At 38.3% G+C, this 13,061-nt stretch overlaps 1 protein-coding gene across 2 annotated transcripts in view; it reads left to right on the top strand.

Annotated features, from left to right (window-relative positions):
• The first annotated feature begins 1,127 nt into the window (after positions 1 to 1,127).
• Positions 1,128 to 13,061, top strand: part of trip10b (thyroid hormone receptor interactor 10b) — a 37,725-nt gene continuing 25,791 nt past the window's right edge. The window contains exons 1-2 of one of the 2 annotated variants that reach the window (XM_033969247.2): positions 1,128 to 1,388; positions 11,175 to 11,290. In XM_033969247.2, the coding sequence (XP_033825138.1) occupies positions 1,365 to 1,388; positions 11,175 to 11,290 (140 nt within the window). In that variant the 5' untranslated portion in view covers positions 1,128 to 1,364. The remainder of the gene's footprint in view (positions 1,389 to 11,174; positions 11,291 to 13,061) is intronic. The other variant, XM_055225033.1, reaches the window with a different exon arrangement.

Here is a 13,061-nt window from a genome sequence, read left to right as displayed (position 1 = left end):
ATGTTTACAGTTTCAGTGTAGTTAGCCCCTCCCCTCAGATAGATTTAAAGGCAGTGGCCACCAGCAATCTGACCAGAACTGAAGAAGCGACTTGGATGAGTAGCAAAACGTTTTCACTCCTACAAGATTTGTCCAGTTGACAGATTTAACTTCGTTGTTTGCTATCTCCATAACACAGGACTCCACTCACCCCCTCCAGGTCCACCTAATCCCTCTGCCTTCAGGACAGAGGTATAGGGCGATCAGGTGCAGGAGGGCACGGTTTGGTAGAAGCCTGATCCCAGCAGCCATTGCTTTCTTAAACAACAGGCCCGCTGAGGCATAATGTCTGTTTTTGTAATGTATTTATGTGACTGTGATGTTTGGTGTTTATCTGTGTGTATGTCCAACAAGCTCTGTGTATGCGGAAAAGAATCTCCCCCTGGGGACAATAAAGTAAAGTCTAAAGTCTACATATCACAATTTGCCAAATTGGCTCAAACTTCTTTTCTTCTTTGACTTGAAATTTGAACTTAGTTTTACTACTAACTTCAAATATAAATGTATACATATTTATCAAGTTTAAGTCTACCTTTTGCTAGATCTTCTCAGACTTTTAATTCATTTTCTATTAATATTCCTTGGTGAAAATGTCTATATATCTGCTCATATTTTTTGCTGTAACGTACTCCTCACTATAATCTAATGTGCCAGTAGAATCATTTTTATATCTTAATGAACTGATAACATCGCCACCAGAGGGCAGCATAATACAGACTGCCTCTCAGGGATGATGATCAAGCAGAAGTAAAAGCAGTGATAAAAACTGGTGTAGTAGTAAGACTAAAGTTTTCAGTATTTTAGTAGTCCTGTTCACATCACACCTTAAGCAGAGAGCAACGCTATGTTACTTCTACTACTACTACTACTACTACTACTACAAACTTAATAGCAATTTTTAAGTAGTAATAGTCTTTCTTGAGTACAAAATTTGCGCTGTCTCTGTTGCATGCCACTTTACGCACAGCTGGACCCTCTTGGCCATATCCTGCGCGTTTTTTCCCCTTCTCTTCGACCCCTCCCCTTCTTTTCCCTCCACCTCTTCCTCCACCTCCCAGGGTCTCCCCCCGCCTCTCCTACCCGTGCTCTCGCGTCTCTTGCCTGCGTCGGAGCGGCAGGAAAAGCGCTGGCTGGTTCTTTGGCACAGTCGCTGAGTGCGCACTGGAGAGATTGGAGGAGGAGAGGGAGGGACAGGCGTAAACTTCACTTCCTTCCAAAACATTTCCTCTGTCCGCGCTCCCAAGAAAAAACACCGACACTTTCTTGGTTGCCGTAGCCGACTTTCGCTGCTCTCGTTCCAGGGGAAGTCTTTGGAGAAGTTGGCCATGGATTGGGGCACGGACTTGTGGGTAAGTTGACAGCTGACGCACGGCGGTTTTTGTAGTGTTACGGTGAAAACTAGCGTCCCATGGGAGTTAAGGAATTGTTATGGGAAGTGTTGTTTCGCTATTTTTGTTAGGAGAAATTGGGGCAAAAGATCGCTGGATAGATATGCGCTGCAGTGAAGGAGGAGTTGAGTTAAAAACTTACAAGCCCGGAGGATTTCGCAACTAGTTCTACCGCATACCTACTCGCAAAGTGAGGGAACAGCGATGAAAATTACCTGATATGCTCTTATCTGAGATCAGGCCTGGGTCTAGTAGCACTGTCAGTCCTGGTTTAGTCCTGGTTTAGACCTAAGTTAGTCGTGGTTTAGTCCTGGTTTAGACCTGGTCTAGTATACTACAGATTTATAACCTTTTTCTGTCCTATCAGATCCTGGTTTAGCCCTCCTTTTATACCTGGTTTAGTCTTTGTTTAGCCCAGTGTAATCTTGGTGTTGTTCTAGTCTCATTCCACTGCTGATGCATTGTTTAGTTCCTGGGAAAACCTAGTTTAGTCGGGTGTAGTCTGCCTTTTGTCCTGTTTAGTCCAGGTATAGTCCTAGTTTACCTGTAGTTTAGCACTAGTTTAGTCCTGGTTTCGTCTGACTCCGGGTGTAGTCCTAAAAGGTCTGGTTCTTCAAGTTTTAGTCTTTTTCACACCTGCTTTGTATGCCACTGATTTTAACTTGTACTGAATTTTCCCAACATTAGACTATAGTTTCTGTTGGATCAGGTCCTGGTTTAGTCCTATAATAGTCTTGGTTCAGTCCTGGGTCAGACCTGATGTTGTCCTAGTTTAGCCCAAGTTTATTACTTGTATGTAGTTCATGTTTAGTTCTGGTTTAGTACAGATGTAGTTCATGTTTAGTTAGTTTAGTTTAGTTACTTTTATAGTGTTTAGTTCTGATTTAGTCCTGGTCAGATCCTGGTATAGTGCTTAGTCCTGGGTTAATCCTAGTTTAGGTCTCATTTTTTTGTACCTAGTTAAACCATTTATTCCTGGTTTATTCTTGGTGTTGTCCTTGTTGAGCTTTGGTTTAAGTCTGGTTTCGTCCAAATGTAGTTTATTCTTGGTTTTACTCAGATATAGTCCTGACGTACGTTTTGCCACACTTTATTCCTGGTTTAATCCTAGTGTTGTAGTGTACTCCTAGTTTTTAGTCCAAGTTTACTCCTGCTTTATCTCTTATTTTTAGTTCTGGCTTAGTCCTAGTTTGTCTCTAGATTTAGTCCTGGTTTAGTCCTGGTTAATTTTTGGTATAGTCCTGCTTTACTCCTGCTTTACTCCTGCTTTAGTCCTGCTTTACTCCTGCTTTACTCCTGCTTTAGTCCTGCTTTAGTCCTGCTTTAGTCCTGCTTTAGTCCTGTTTTAGTCCTGGTTTTGTACCAAAAGCACTACATGTTATAACGCGTCTGTTAATAGATGCAGGGTCCCACTGAGAAGGTCTGAAAACAAAATATAAGCAGGGAAAGAGAAAGAGAGAAAATGTGATTAAAAATCACATCCTAATCGCTACTGAAAATAAATACCTGATATTTTTAAAAACATTTTTACTGCCTCGGTATTGATAATCTAATGATACTTTTGCAATCTTTCACAAATGTGTTTAAGGTGTACTATGTAACTTTTCTGGTGGACAATCGGACACCTGCTCATCTCCACAGATATGTTATTCCTTTGCCTATAATGTTCCACAGTATGGCATTTAGTTTACCTATTTTAGATTTATTTAATTACAGGTGTTTTTATTGCTTAAAAATGCACTCTGACTGTGAGCAGTGTCACATCTCTACAGATGTGTCTTGTAACTTGGCCTGCTGGCGTTAGCTGCTTGTCTCCATGGACATAGACCCTGTGGAACATTCCATGGAAAGGAACAGCATCTTCATGGACACAAAAGCAGGTGCCATACCAAGAAAAGTTGCGTAGTGCACCTTTAAAGATTCTAAGGTTATTTTTACTCTGCCACTAGTGAAGTCGACTTAAAAGAGCATTCGCTCTAAGAGCGGTGCACTTGGGCCGGTGTGAAGCCAACAGTCGCATTCTGGACCCCAGTAAACTGCTAGTGTGAGAGCTCTGGAGTGGAGCAAGTGCTGTGTGAACAAACCTACACAGTCCGCAGTAACAGTAAAAGTGCTTGGAATTGGACAAAAATGCAACCAAATCAAGCTTTTTCTCCTCTGACACCAGGGTATTCAGTTCTCACGGTGTTATTTAACTACAGGTGAACGAAAAGACCACCGCGTATATGGGAAGTGAGCATGTGCGCGAGTCCTTTGAATCGCGTTGTCATAGAAATAAGTTTGGTGATCAGCTGATGGACTCTCACGTGGCTCATGGTGCATGTTTAGGCTGAATGATGCACAGCGTACGTGAACAGAACTAAACAACTTAAAACTCTGTGGTATACACAATACTGTTATCACAATGCAAAAATTTCAAATTCAGTTTCAGTAGCAAGGACTAGACTACTCAATACCAATACCACGATGATAATAAAAAACACTCTTTATTTAGAAAATAGGAAGTGAGTTTCATCATTAAATCATAGTACTTTATTTTATATTACCATGTGGCCTTATATCTGTGTAATCCCTCAATGGCCCAGGTTGAGTCCATAGTAGTCCATGTATATTAGTCTAAGTGGTCTCATACTTGTTCTGATACAACTCAAGATCATTCTAAAGCTATTCAGGAAAGGTTCATTTCTGTGAATGTGACATTTTTAGTATTGCCGTTTGCTCAAATGAGTATCTTGTTTCGATACTAGTTTTAGTATCCATTAGTATCTGATTTTCGATACTTTTGATATACAACCTCTGTACTTGTTGGGCCCCAATTTGCAATTGTTGTAGAATTCGACTTGTAGTAAATAGCAGAAGCATGAACTTCCAGCCTGTGCAGTTTTCTCATTTGGATCCACCCGCAATATTTCCTCTCCATATCTGTAGTTTACGTGCATGCTGATAATATTGTAATGAGTTACACACCAGAGGAAATAAATATGGTCACAATAAAGAAAGTGCATCAAATATTTCTGTTATAAATCGGTTTCCTTGTCAAAACATACTTGGATTTGAAGAAGGCACATTGTGCTTGTGTCACCCTTGGATCATTATGTTATAATTTGGACATTTTAATTTGCAGTATTAATCTGAAACAACTTAATAAAAGACACAAGTCCACTGTGGGCATATACCGGGGGTGATTAAAGTGGGGGTTCATCAGCAAAATGCCGTCTTGAAAATAAGCAATTAAAGATTTCTCAAACATTCATAAATCTCTCCAAATACAACCTCGGGTGAGTAAATGGTGAGGGGAAAAAACCTATAGCATGGTTAAAAGCTCAGAACAGTCGATTTTGCATCATAGCTCTGCTTTAAGGCTGGGTAATTGGTTACATTTAATGGACTCAAGATTCAGTCATGTCTAATGGTAAATGGCTTGACTCTTTTTAATGAGACTGTGACAATTTGAATGTATGCAACGGTTGCCATTTTTGAAGTACCATCATTTCCTCCACAAACAATAAAATCTCCTGTCTTATTCTGCCTAAAAACTGCTAACCCTGTAATTTAGATCTGTACATCTGTTCTGAATTACATGGGATTCTTGTATTAGTTTGTCAGTTCAAATGGTTATATTGGTGCTTTTTGTCAAATCTTCTGGACACTTTTAAAATGAGAACTTAAATCAGAAATCACAGTGTTTGTCAGAAAAATCACAATTAGACATTTTCCCCAAATGGTTCTGCCATATATGACATCATCCCAGTTGTTTCTTGTTTGGGCTGTTCAGGGTTCCATAGACACACATAAAGAAGGACTTTATCAGGGGACACAGACTGTTTCACACTAAATCATATCAGGGAGGGTCACTTTTTCAAATAGTGTTTATAATGTCTAAGGATGTGCTCTAGAGGAAGAACAGACCTCACTGATTATTTTTGTGCATTGTACAGTCAATTTTCGAGTTTTAATTTAACAGTTAAAGAGTACAAGTTTACTCTATTTCTGAGTACAAAGTAAGAATTACTCTAGCTTCAGAGAAAAATAGTCCATGTCAAGTTAGAAATTAGAGCAGCACTATATAAAAAGTATAAAAAGTCCTTCAGAGTGCGCATTGTCAGCTTGAACATTTAAGAACTGATACAAGAATCCCATACATTTCAGAACATGGTAAAAAGTCTAAACTTAGACAAAACTTTTTTTTTTATTTTTTGGACACAACTTTTTAAAAATTATTTGGACACAATAGCTCACACATTATAATATAATATACAGAGGGAAAACGGATTTAGTCAGCCAATTGTGCAAGTTCTCCCACTTAAAAAGATGAGAGAGGCCTGTAATTTTCATCATAGATACACTTCAATTATGAGAGACAAAATGGGCAGAAAGAATCCAGGAAATGGCATTGTAGGATTTTTTATTAATTAATTAGTAAATTCCTTGGTAAAATATTTTTGTTTATTTTAGTATTTGGTTACCTACAAACAAGCAAGATTTCTTGCTCTCACAGACCTGTAACTTCTTCTTTAAGCGGCTCCTCTGTCCTCCACTCGTTACCTGTATTAATGGCATCTGTTTGAAGTCATTATCCATATAAAAGACACCTGTCCACAACCTCAAACAGTCAGACTCCAAACTCCACTATAGCCAAGACCAAAGAGCTGTCAAAGGACGGCAGAAACAAATTGTAGACCAAACTGTCCCCCTGCTTAAGCCAGTACATGTCCAGGTCCGTCTGAAGTTTGCTAGGGAGCATTTGGATGATCCAGAAGAGGATTGAGAGAATGTCAAAAGGTCAGATGAAACCAAAATAAAACTTTTTGTTAAAAACTCAACTTGTCTTGTTTGAAGGAGAAAGAATGCTGAAAGAACACGATACCTACTGTGAAGCATAAGGGGGTGGAAACATCATGCTTTGGGGCTGTTTTTCTGCAAAGGGACCAGAACGACTGATCCATGTAAAGGAAGCAATGAATGGGGCCATGTATCGTGAGATTTTGAGTGAAAACCTCCTTCCATCAACAAGGGCATTGAAGGTGAAATGTGGCTGGGTCTTTCAACATGACAATGATCCCAAACACAGCGCCTGGACAACGAAGTTGTAAGAAGCAATTCAAGGTCTTGGCCTAGCTAGTCCCCAGATCTCAACCCCATAGAAAATATTTAAAGGGAGTTGAAAGTCCGTGTTGCTCAGCGACAGCCCCAAAACATCACTGCTCTAGAGGAGATCTGCTGGAGGAATGGGCCAAACTACCAGCAGCTGTGTGTGAAAACCTTATGGAGAGTTACAGAAAACGTTTGACCTCTGTCATTGCCAACAAAGGGTATATAACAAGTATTGAGATGAACTTTTGTTATTGATCAAATAGTTATTTTCCACCATAATTTGCAAATAATTTCTTAAAAAATCAGACAATGTGATTTTCTGCATTTTGTCTCTCATAGTTGAAGTGAACCTATGATGAAAATTACAGGCCTGTCTCATCTTTGAAGTGGACGAACTTGCACAATTGGTGGCTGATTAAAGACTTTTTTGTCCCACTGAAATAACAAAGAGCAAATATATACATGGTAATAAATCCAAAATAAGAAGCAAAAATAGATGAGACTGGTGTCAAATAAGGCACAATTATACAATTTGTTTGTTTACAATTAAAAACAGTGTAAAGATGAAATGGTAATTTAACATATGACAAGATTATCTATTACATAAGGGTAAGTTGTGGTAGATTTTCATAGAGTATGGTATGGATGTAGACCTGTATACTCTCACTGTTGGAGCGGAGTTGTAGGAGCCTGTTGGAGGATGAGCTACTGTAGCTACCATAGTTACAGTTGTGACTTCCTTTTTTTAACATTTTTTATAACTAGACAGGATATTTTGTATTTACGGAGGACATTCTATTATGTAAATAATAAACTGCAGTATTTGCAATGAGATAATTGCGGCAACTGAAATTGTGATTTTGTTTGGATTGTGATATACTGTGCAGCCCTAGCTTATGCAGCTTAAAATCACTAGAATTCCTTTATCATGAATTGCACCTAAAACCCCAAGTGATGACATAACGGAACAGTCCCATTGACTTATAAAACACAGATGATTACTCAGTTGTTTATGTATATTAGAGAAGTAATATTGGGAGTTTTTGTCAGAGATGGTATTTTACACAAGATTGTACATTTACTGTGTGTGTCTCTGTGTGTGTATGTACATATGTGCTGGTTAGCATACCCAAGTTAGTATGTTCCCACGCTCCTGATGACAGCAGCAAATGACAGAAACAAACCGCTGTGAGTCTAATTTAGATTCAGCTCCAGTAAACTTTGTACGGGACAAAGCTTGATAATTTTTTTCAGTAGAGGTGGAGCTGCATTATTAATCATTTTGAATAGGGTTCTTAGATTTGATTATAAAAATAAATTGTCAAAACTGGGGATTTTGTATTTGCTGAGGATATTACAATGGTGATAGCAAAGTGTTTTTTGTTTTTTTAATCGAGTGCCTTTAATACCTTTAATGCCTGATTATAGATGGATCTGACAGATTAGAGTGTGGTCTCATTGGCCTGGGATCATTTGAAAAGTTCAGACTGGATCATACGTAGAGGGTTCAAAAATGTTGCATTGCCATTATTCAACAATAAAAAAGTAAATGAAAATCAGCTGCTTACTGGACAAAATGTCAGCTCTGCAGTTTTGAACAGGAACTCAATGGGCCTGTTTCTATTACTAAGCCATTTTAGATCAATATTGAGGTTTACAAAGAAGAGAATATATAATGAGCTAAGCAAATAAAATATACAAGCATAATAGGGCCTCTTAAAAAGCAAATTGGAAAAAAATACTGCCAGTTGTGTCACTTTTTAACAAATCTGACCTCTAACTTGGCATGGAGGCATTACCTGCTCATCTCCATGGAAATAGATAAGTTTAAAGGCACTGTACCTGATTTTTTAAAATGGGAAAAACTGAACTAATTCATTTTAAATGGTTTGCAGTGGTTCAAAGTCCTCACTTACCTTGTGCATCCAGAGCATCCTATTTATTCACTGTGATGAGTTTGTAAGCACTTTTCATTTCATTCCCAGAGGCCAGAGCGGAGGTTTGCCGACACAATAAATCTGACAACAATTAGCATGCTAGTGTCCACTTCCTGATTATCAAATAGTAAAAAGCTTTATAATTAGAGGCAGGCTGTATACAGAGGACTTATATTTGACCTCAAGAGCTGCTTATACTTTACATCTATACTGGGGCAATTCTGCTCATGGGAAAAATCTGGTACAGGACATTTAATGTCATACTGTGGAACATTCCAGGCAAAATTATTAAAGGAAACTCCATTGGCCCATAAAATGTCCGTATTATTGGTCCAGTTTATTTTGCTTTACCACACATAGTGACAATGACTCCTGCTAAACCCAGTGCACACAGAACCAGTGGAGCAGGTTCCATTGGTTATGTCCTCCATAGACATCCATCACCTAAGGGAGGGGCCAGTCAGTCTACTTAATACTATTCAAGGCCTCCTCAACCTTTCTGTAGTGCAAATTTGCCAAGTCCACTTCTTTATATCCACTTTCAGCTACTTTTTTTGTAAAGTTGCTCGCAAATTGAGAGTTTTTGGGCTTGGTTCTGAGTGCATAAAAGAAGAAGATGATGATTTGATCCCTTTTTTTAAACTTCTGTTTCATGTTAATACACTCAGCAATGATTCAATCCTGGGAATATTCCTCTGTCCCCTGAAACGATGATCTACCAAATCTTAACCAAGAACAGCAGCATGTATTTCACACACTCTGGCCCACCATCATCGGCTATCTCACTGCTCTTATCCATAATGCAAAAGAGAAATATATCAGACTATGATATCAAACAATATGTATGCTTAAATCTATGTTTTCATTGATTGATTTATTTATTTATTCATTAATTTGATACTGCATATTAATGAACATCTGTAATTACACTGTAAATATGCCAGATTATAGCAAACATGCTAATTACAAATTTTTACAAAAATTCACAACAGAAAACAGTAAAAGGCCAAATTAAAAGTGTGAGAGGTTTTCCTTCATCGACAGTTTAAAGAGCAGTTTGAAAGTGGACAGGGATGGACCTTCTCTTATCAGGTCAGTGGAAAAAGACCATATAATAACTTTTAGTCTTTCACAGACCCCTCGAGCCGTAGCCCTGGTGTCCTCCCGGAATTCAAAGTCTTTGGTTTTATGAAGTCTTTCAATGGAGGAGAAGCGAGTCCGTGCATATTTTGAATATAAAACATGAGTTTTTGATAATAATTCATATTTATTTGTTTAGTTTTTTTCTGTTGCTATTACCTAAAATTTTGTGTTTATTTCATGGTTTGTCTCCTCATGAATTTATTTTTAGAATCTTGGTCGATGATGGTACAGATTGTTTCGATAAGCTGCTGACTGCTAATATTATTGGGCCAATTATATAACAGTGATTGTGATTATTTTCATAAATATTATTCTTTTTTGGGGTTTTTTTCAAATTCTGTAATTTAATCTGACTACAAATTCATCCACAGCCCTTTTTTAACCACAGACATACGCAGTCACATTTTGTGTGATTATCTCTTTGTATTAAACTTTTCAAATTAAGCTTTGTGTGTGTTCTGTGGGCAGCAGGTTGGTCCAAACAAAATATGGGACTATGTTGAAGATTTAAGGCCAAAAGCTGATGTGCTAAAAAGTTGCAATATTGGCCAACCGATATATCTGTCAATCTTTAGTTGTTTTGGAGATATGCAGAGTTAGAATATCGAGTATATATCATCTATAATAAAAATTACCCCAAAAAGAGATTAGTGAGCTCTCCCAAACAAGGTTATAAAGTGATGTTTCTGCACTTTTGTGGTTACCTTTATGGTCCATTCATGTTTTGTGCAATGCTTGAACCTAAAGCATCATATTTACAGGCACATTTAACTAGGTGCTTCTGTTTGGGGCTTCTTCTTGTAGGGTTTGCGTTGCTGGTTGCTCTGTGAAAACCCCGGCGTAATGCTATGGTTAGCCCCTGGGGGTCAGGTTGGGGGGTGGTGGGTAGGTGGGTGTTGGTGTGCGATTCCTCTGCTGTGACGCATGTTTACTGCAGGAAACACTGGGAGAGCTCAGCACAGGCCTGGCTAGTGAGATAATGCAAACCTCCACCCTATGACGGACAGTCCCAGGGGCCAGTGTGAAGCCAGGAGCAGTCGGATAAGTCCCGCCCTCCCCTCAGCACACACACACACACACACACACACACACACATACACACACAAACACCAGCTGATTACAGGAAATAGAACTGTGCATAGAGTGTCCGACAATTTCAGGCTTAGTAGCTTCTTAATTAATGCCCTAACCAATTACTAGTCAAATCTAGAAAACATGTTTTGTTGTAACTCAACTTTTCTGGTTGAGGGTTTGCCAACTACTTGTCTCCATGCAGATGTAATTGCTTGCTTTCTCTGGAATGTTCCACAATATGGTATCTTTTGTTTACAAGTGACAACAGCTTGAAATTGACAATATTAATAAATTAATAACATTTATATTAATCTTTCTCCTACAGTCCAGACAATTACTTTTACTTTAATAGTAGTTTCCCCAAATACTTTTCACTCTTACTGTCATTTGTAGGACTACATCTTTGTACTTGTACTTGAGGTTTATTATTTTGAAGTAACTCTTACATAAGTATATTTTTTGCACCTACTCTAACCCTTGTATCTTTTGTGGCCTACAGGACCAATACGATGTCATCGACAAGCACACACAGTCGGGGCTAGACCTGGTGGAGCGATACATCAAGTTTGTGAAGGAGAGGGGCGAGATTGAGCAGAACTATGCCAAACAGCTCCGGTATGTGCTTTACATCAATACTGCGATGCAAAAATGTCCAAAATGCTCAAAATATTACACAATGATCCACAGGTGTTATAGATTATAGCTATTAGTCCATAGCCCATAGCCCAGGGACAGTGTCATGTTCAGTGTTGTAAGGTCCTCGTGGGATGGGGTAGAGGGGATTCTGAAACAAACAAAGCCTTAGTAGTCAGGGGCAGGTGGATCTATGGTCGACCAGAGCTGTTCAGTGATATGGAGAGCTATAGACTGTAGAGTTGAGTTGAATGTAGAGGTGGCTCTTAGGAACAGCATCAGATACTACTTATATCTTTATCCATGACAAGGTTCATAAAGCTATGTTTTGGAGAAAGCAAATCCGAAGTTAGATTGTTGTAGTTTGTATGAGGAGGTAATGAGGTAAATGGATGGAAGAGTCATCAATAGAGTTGTCTGACAGGTGGCATTGAAGGATGGGTCAAATGCAGAGCACAAATTTGAGGTTGGAATCACTTCTTCATGGTTTGAAATAGATTTTTACTGAAGAGAAAGATAATACAGCCAGTGACAGCTTTTAACAATTTAATTCTTCTATGTGTTTGTGTTCATTTGTGTTGGTTGAAGAGCCATGACTACATGCTGTTTGCAATTATACAACCAAAATTATTGTTGAGTTATACAATTTCAGTTTCAGACTTTTGTACGTAGTAGTGATAGTCTGACAGCATTGCTGTGTGATGTGTGTGCCTATTTAAACTTACATACATTTCTACTTTATGAAAATAAATATATTTTTACTTAAATTAAAAACAAAAAATGTGATCAAATGTACTTTTCCTGAACAGAAGGCTCCACCAACCATTAGAACCTGGAATAATAGATATAGGTTTAGTTCTGTGAGAGATGTTCCTTTGTGAGAATCCTTCTTGTACTTTGTGGCTCACTGTTTGTCTCTGCTTTTAACTAGTAAAGTGATTCCACAGAGTAATTTAATATCACAAGTGTGTGTCTATCATGTTCCTTGAGGTTTCAGGGTAAAATGTAGTATAACAGTTCAGGTGAAAATGGTGAAAACATGTTCACACGGGACAGTTTGTGGTTAATGGCACCATAGTGATCGTCAAAGACTATCATAACTGTGGTTAAATAAAATAAAATGATAACCCTTTCTGATTGGTGTTCCATGGCCTGAACCAAAATGTAGACCTGTGTCTAAAGTGCATTTGGTTTCTACACTTCAAAGGCTGTTAACTGTGATACCGCTGAAACTCAGAAAAGTCTATCACACCAAAATATAAAGCATACATAGGGAACTTTTCAAAAATCACTGATAGCCCGCACCATCTTGAGTGATACCAATATATTAAATTTTGGGGTCTCGCCCATGGACTATATATAGTAGATAAAAGAACAGTATGATTTCTTTAAAGCTAAGGTATCTGATTTTCAAACCATGGAAATTTAAAAAATGAAGTATGCACTTAAATCTATCTAACTATAGACTCTAGCTCTCACAAACCTCTTGGAAAATCACTAGTATTCACAAAAAAAATATTTGTCCATTAACACAGCCTTAAAGCAGCTTTTTCAGACAGAAGAGTGAAGCATGGTGGGCCAGAGACAGTTGAACTGAACCTTTCTCTCCTTAAATAACATGTTTCTGAGTCTGTTGAGGATATTAATTGCTGCTGGGTGAGTCAGTGTCCTTTATCTCCCCCTATCATTAGCTAACAAGCTAGCTAAACTCTACACAGTCACAGCGACAACAGAGAAAAAATACTTCCAGTTT

The sequence above is a fragment of the Periophthalmus magnuspinnatus genome, chromosome 1 (genome assembly GCF_009829125.3).
Source record: "Periophthalmus magnuspinnatus isolate fPerMag1 chromosome 1, fPerMag1.2.pri, whole genome shotgun sequence".
Classification (NCBI taxonomy): Eukaryota; Metazoa; Chordata; class Actinopteri; order Gobiiformes; family Gobiidae; genus Periophthalmus; species Periophthalmus magnuspinnatus.
The sequence above is the reverse complement of the archived record's forward strand: the minus strand, read 5'-3'. Positions and strand labels throughout refer to the sequence as shown.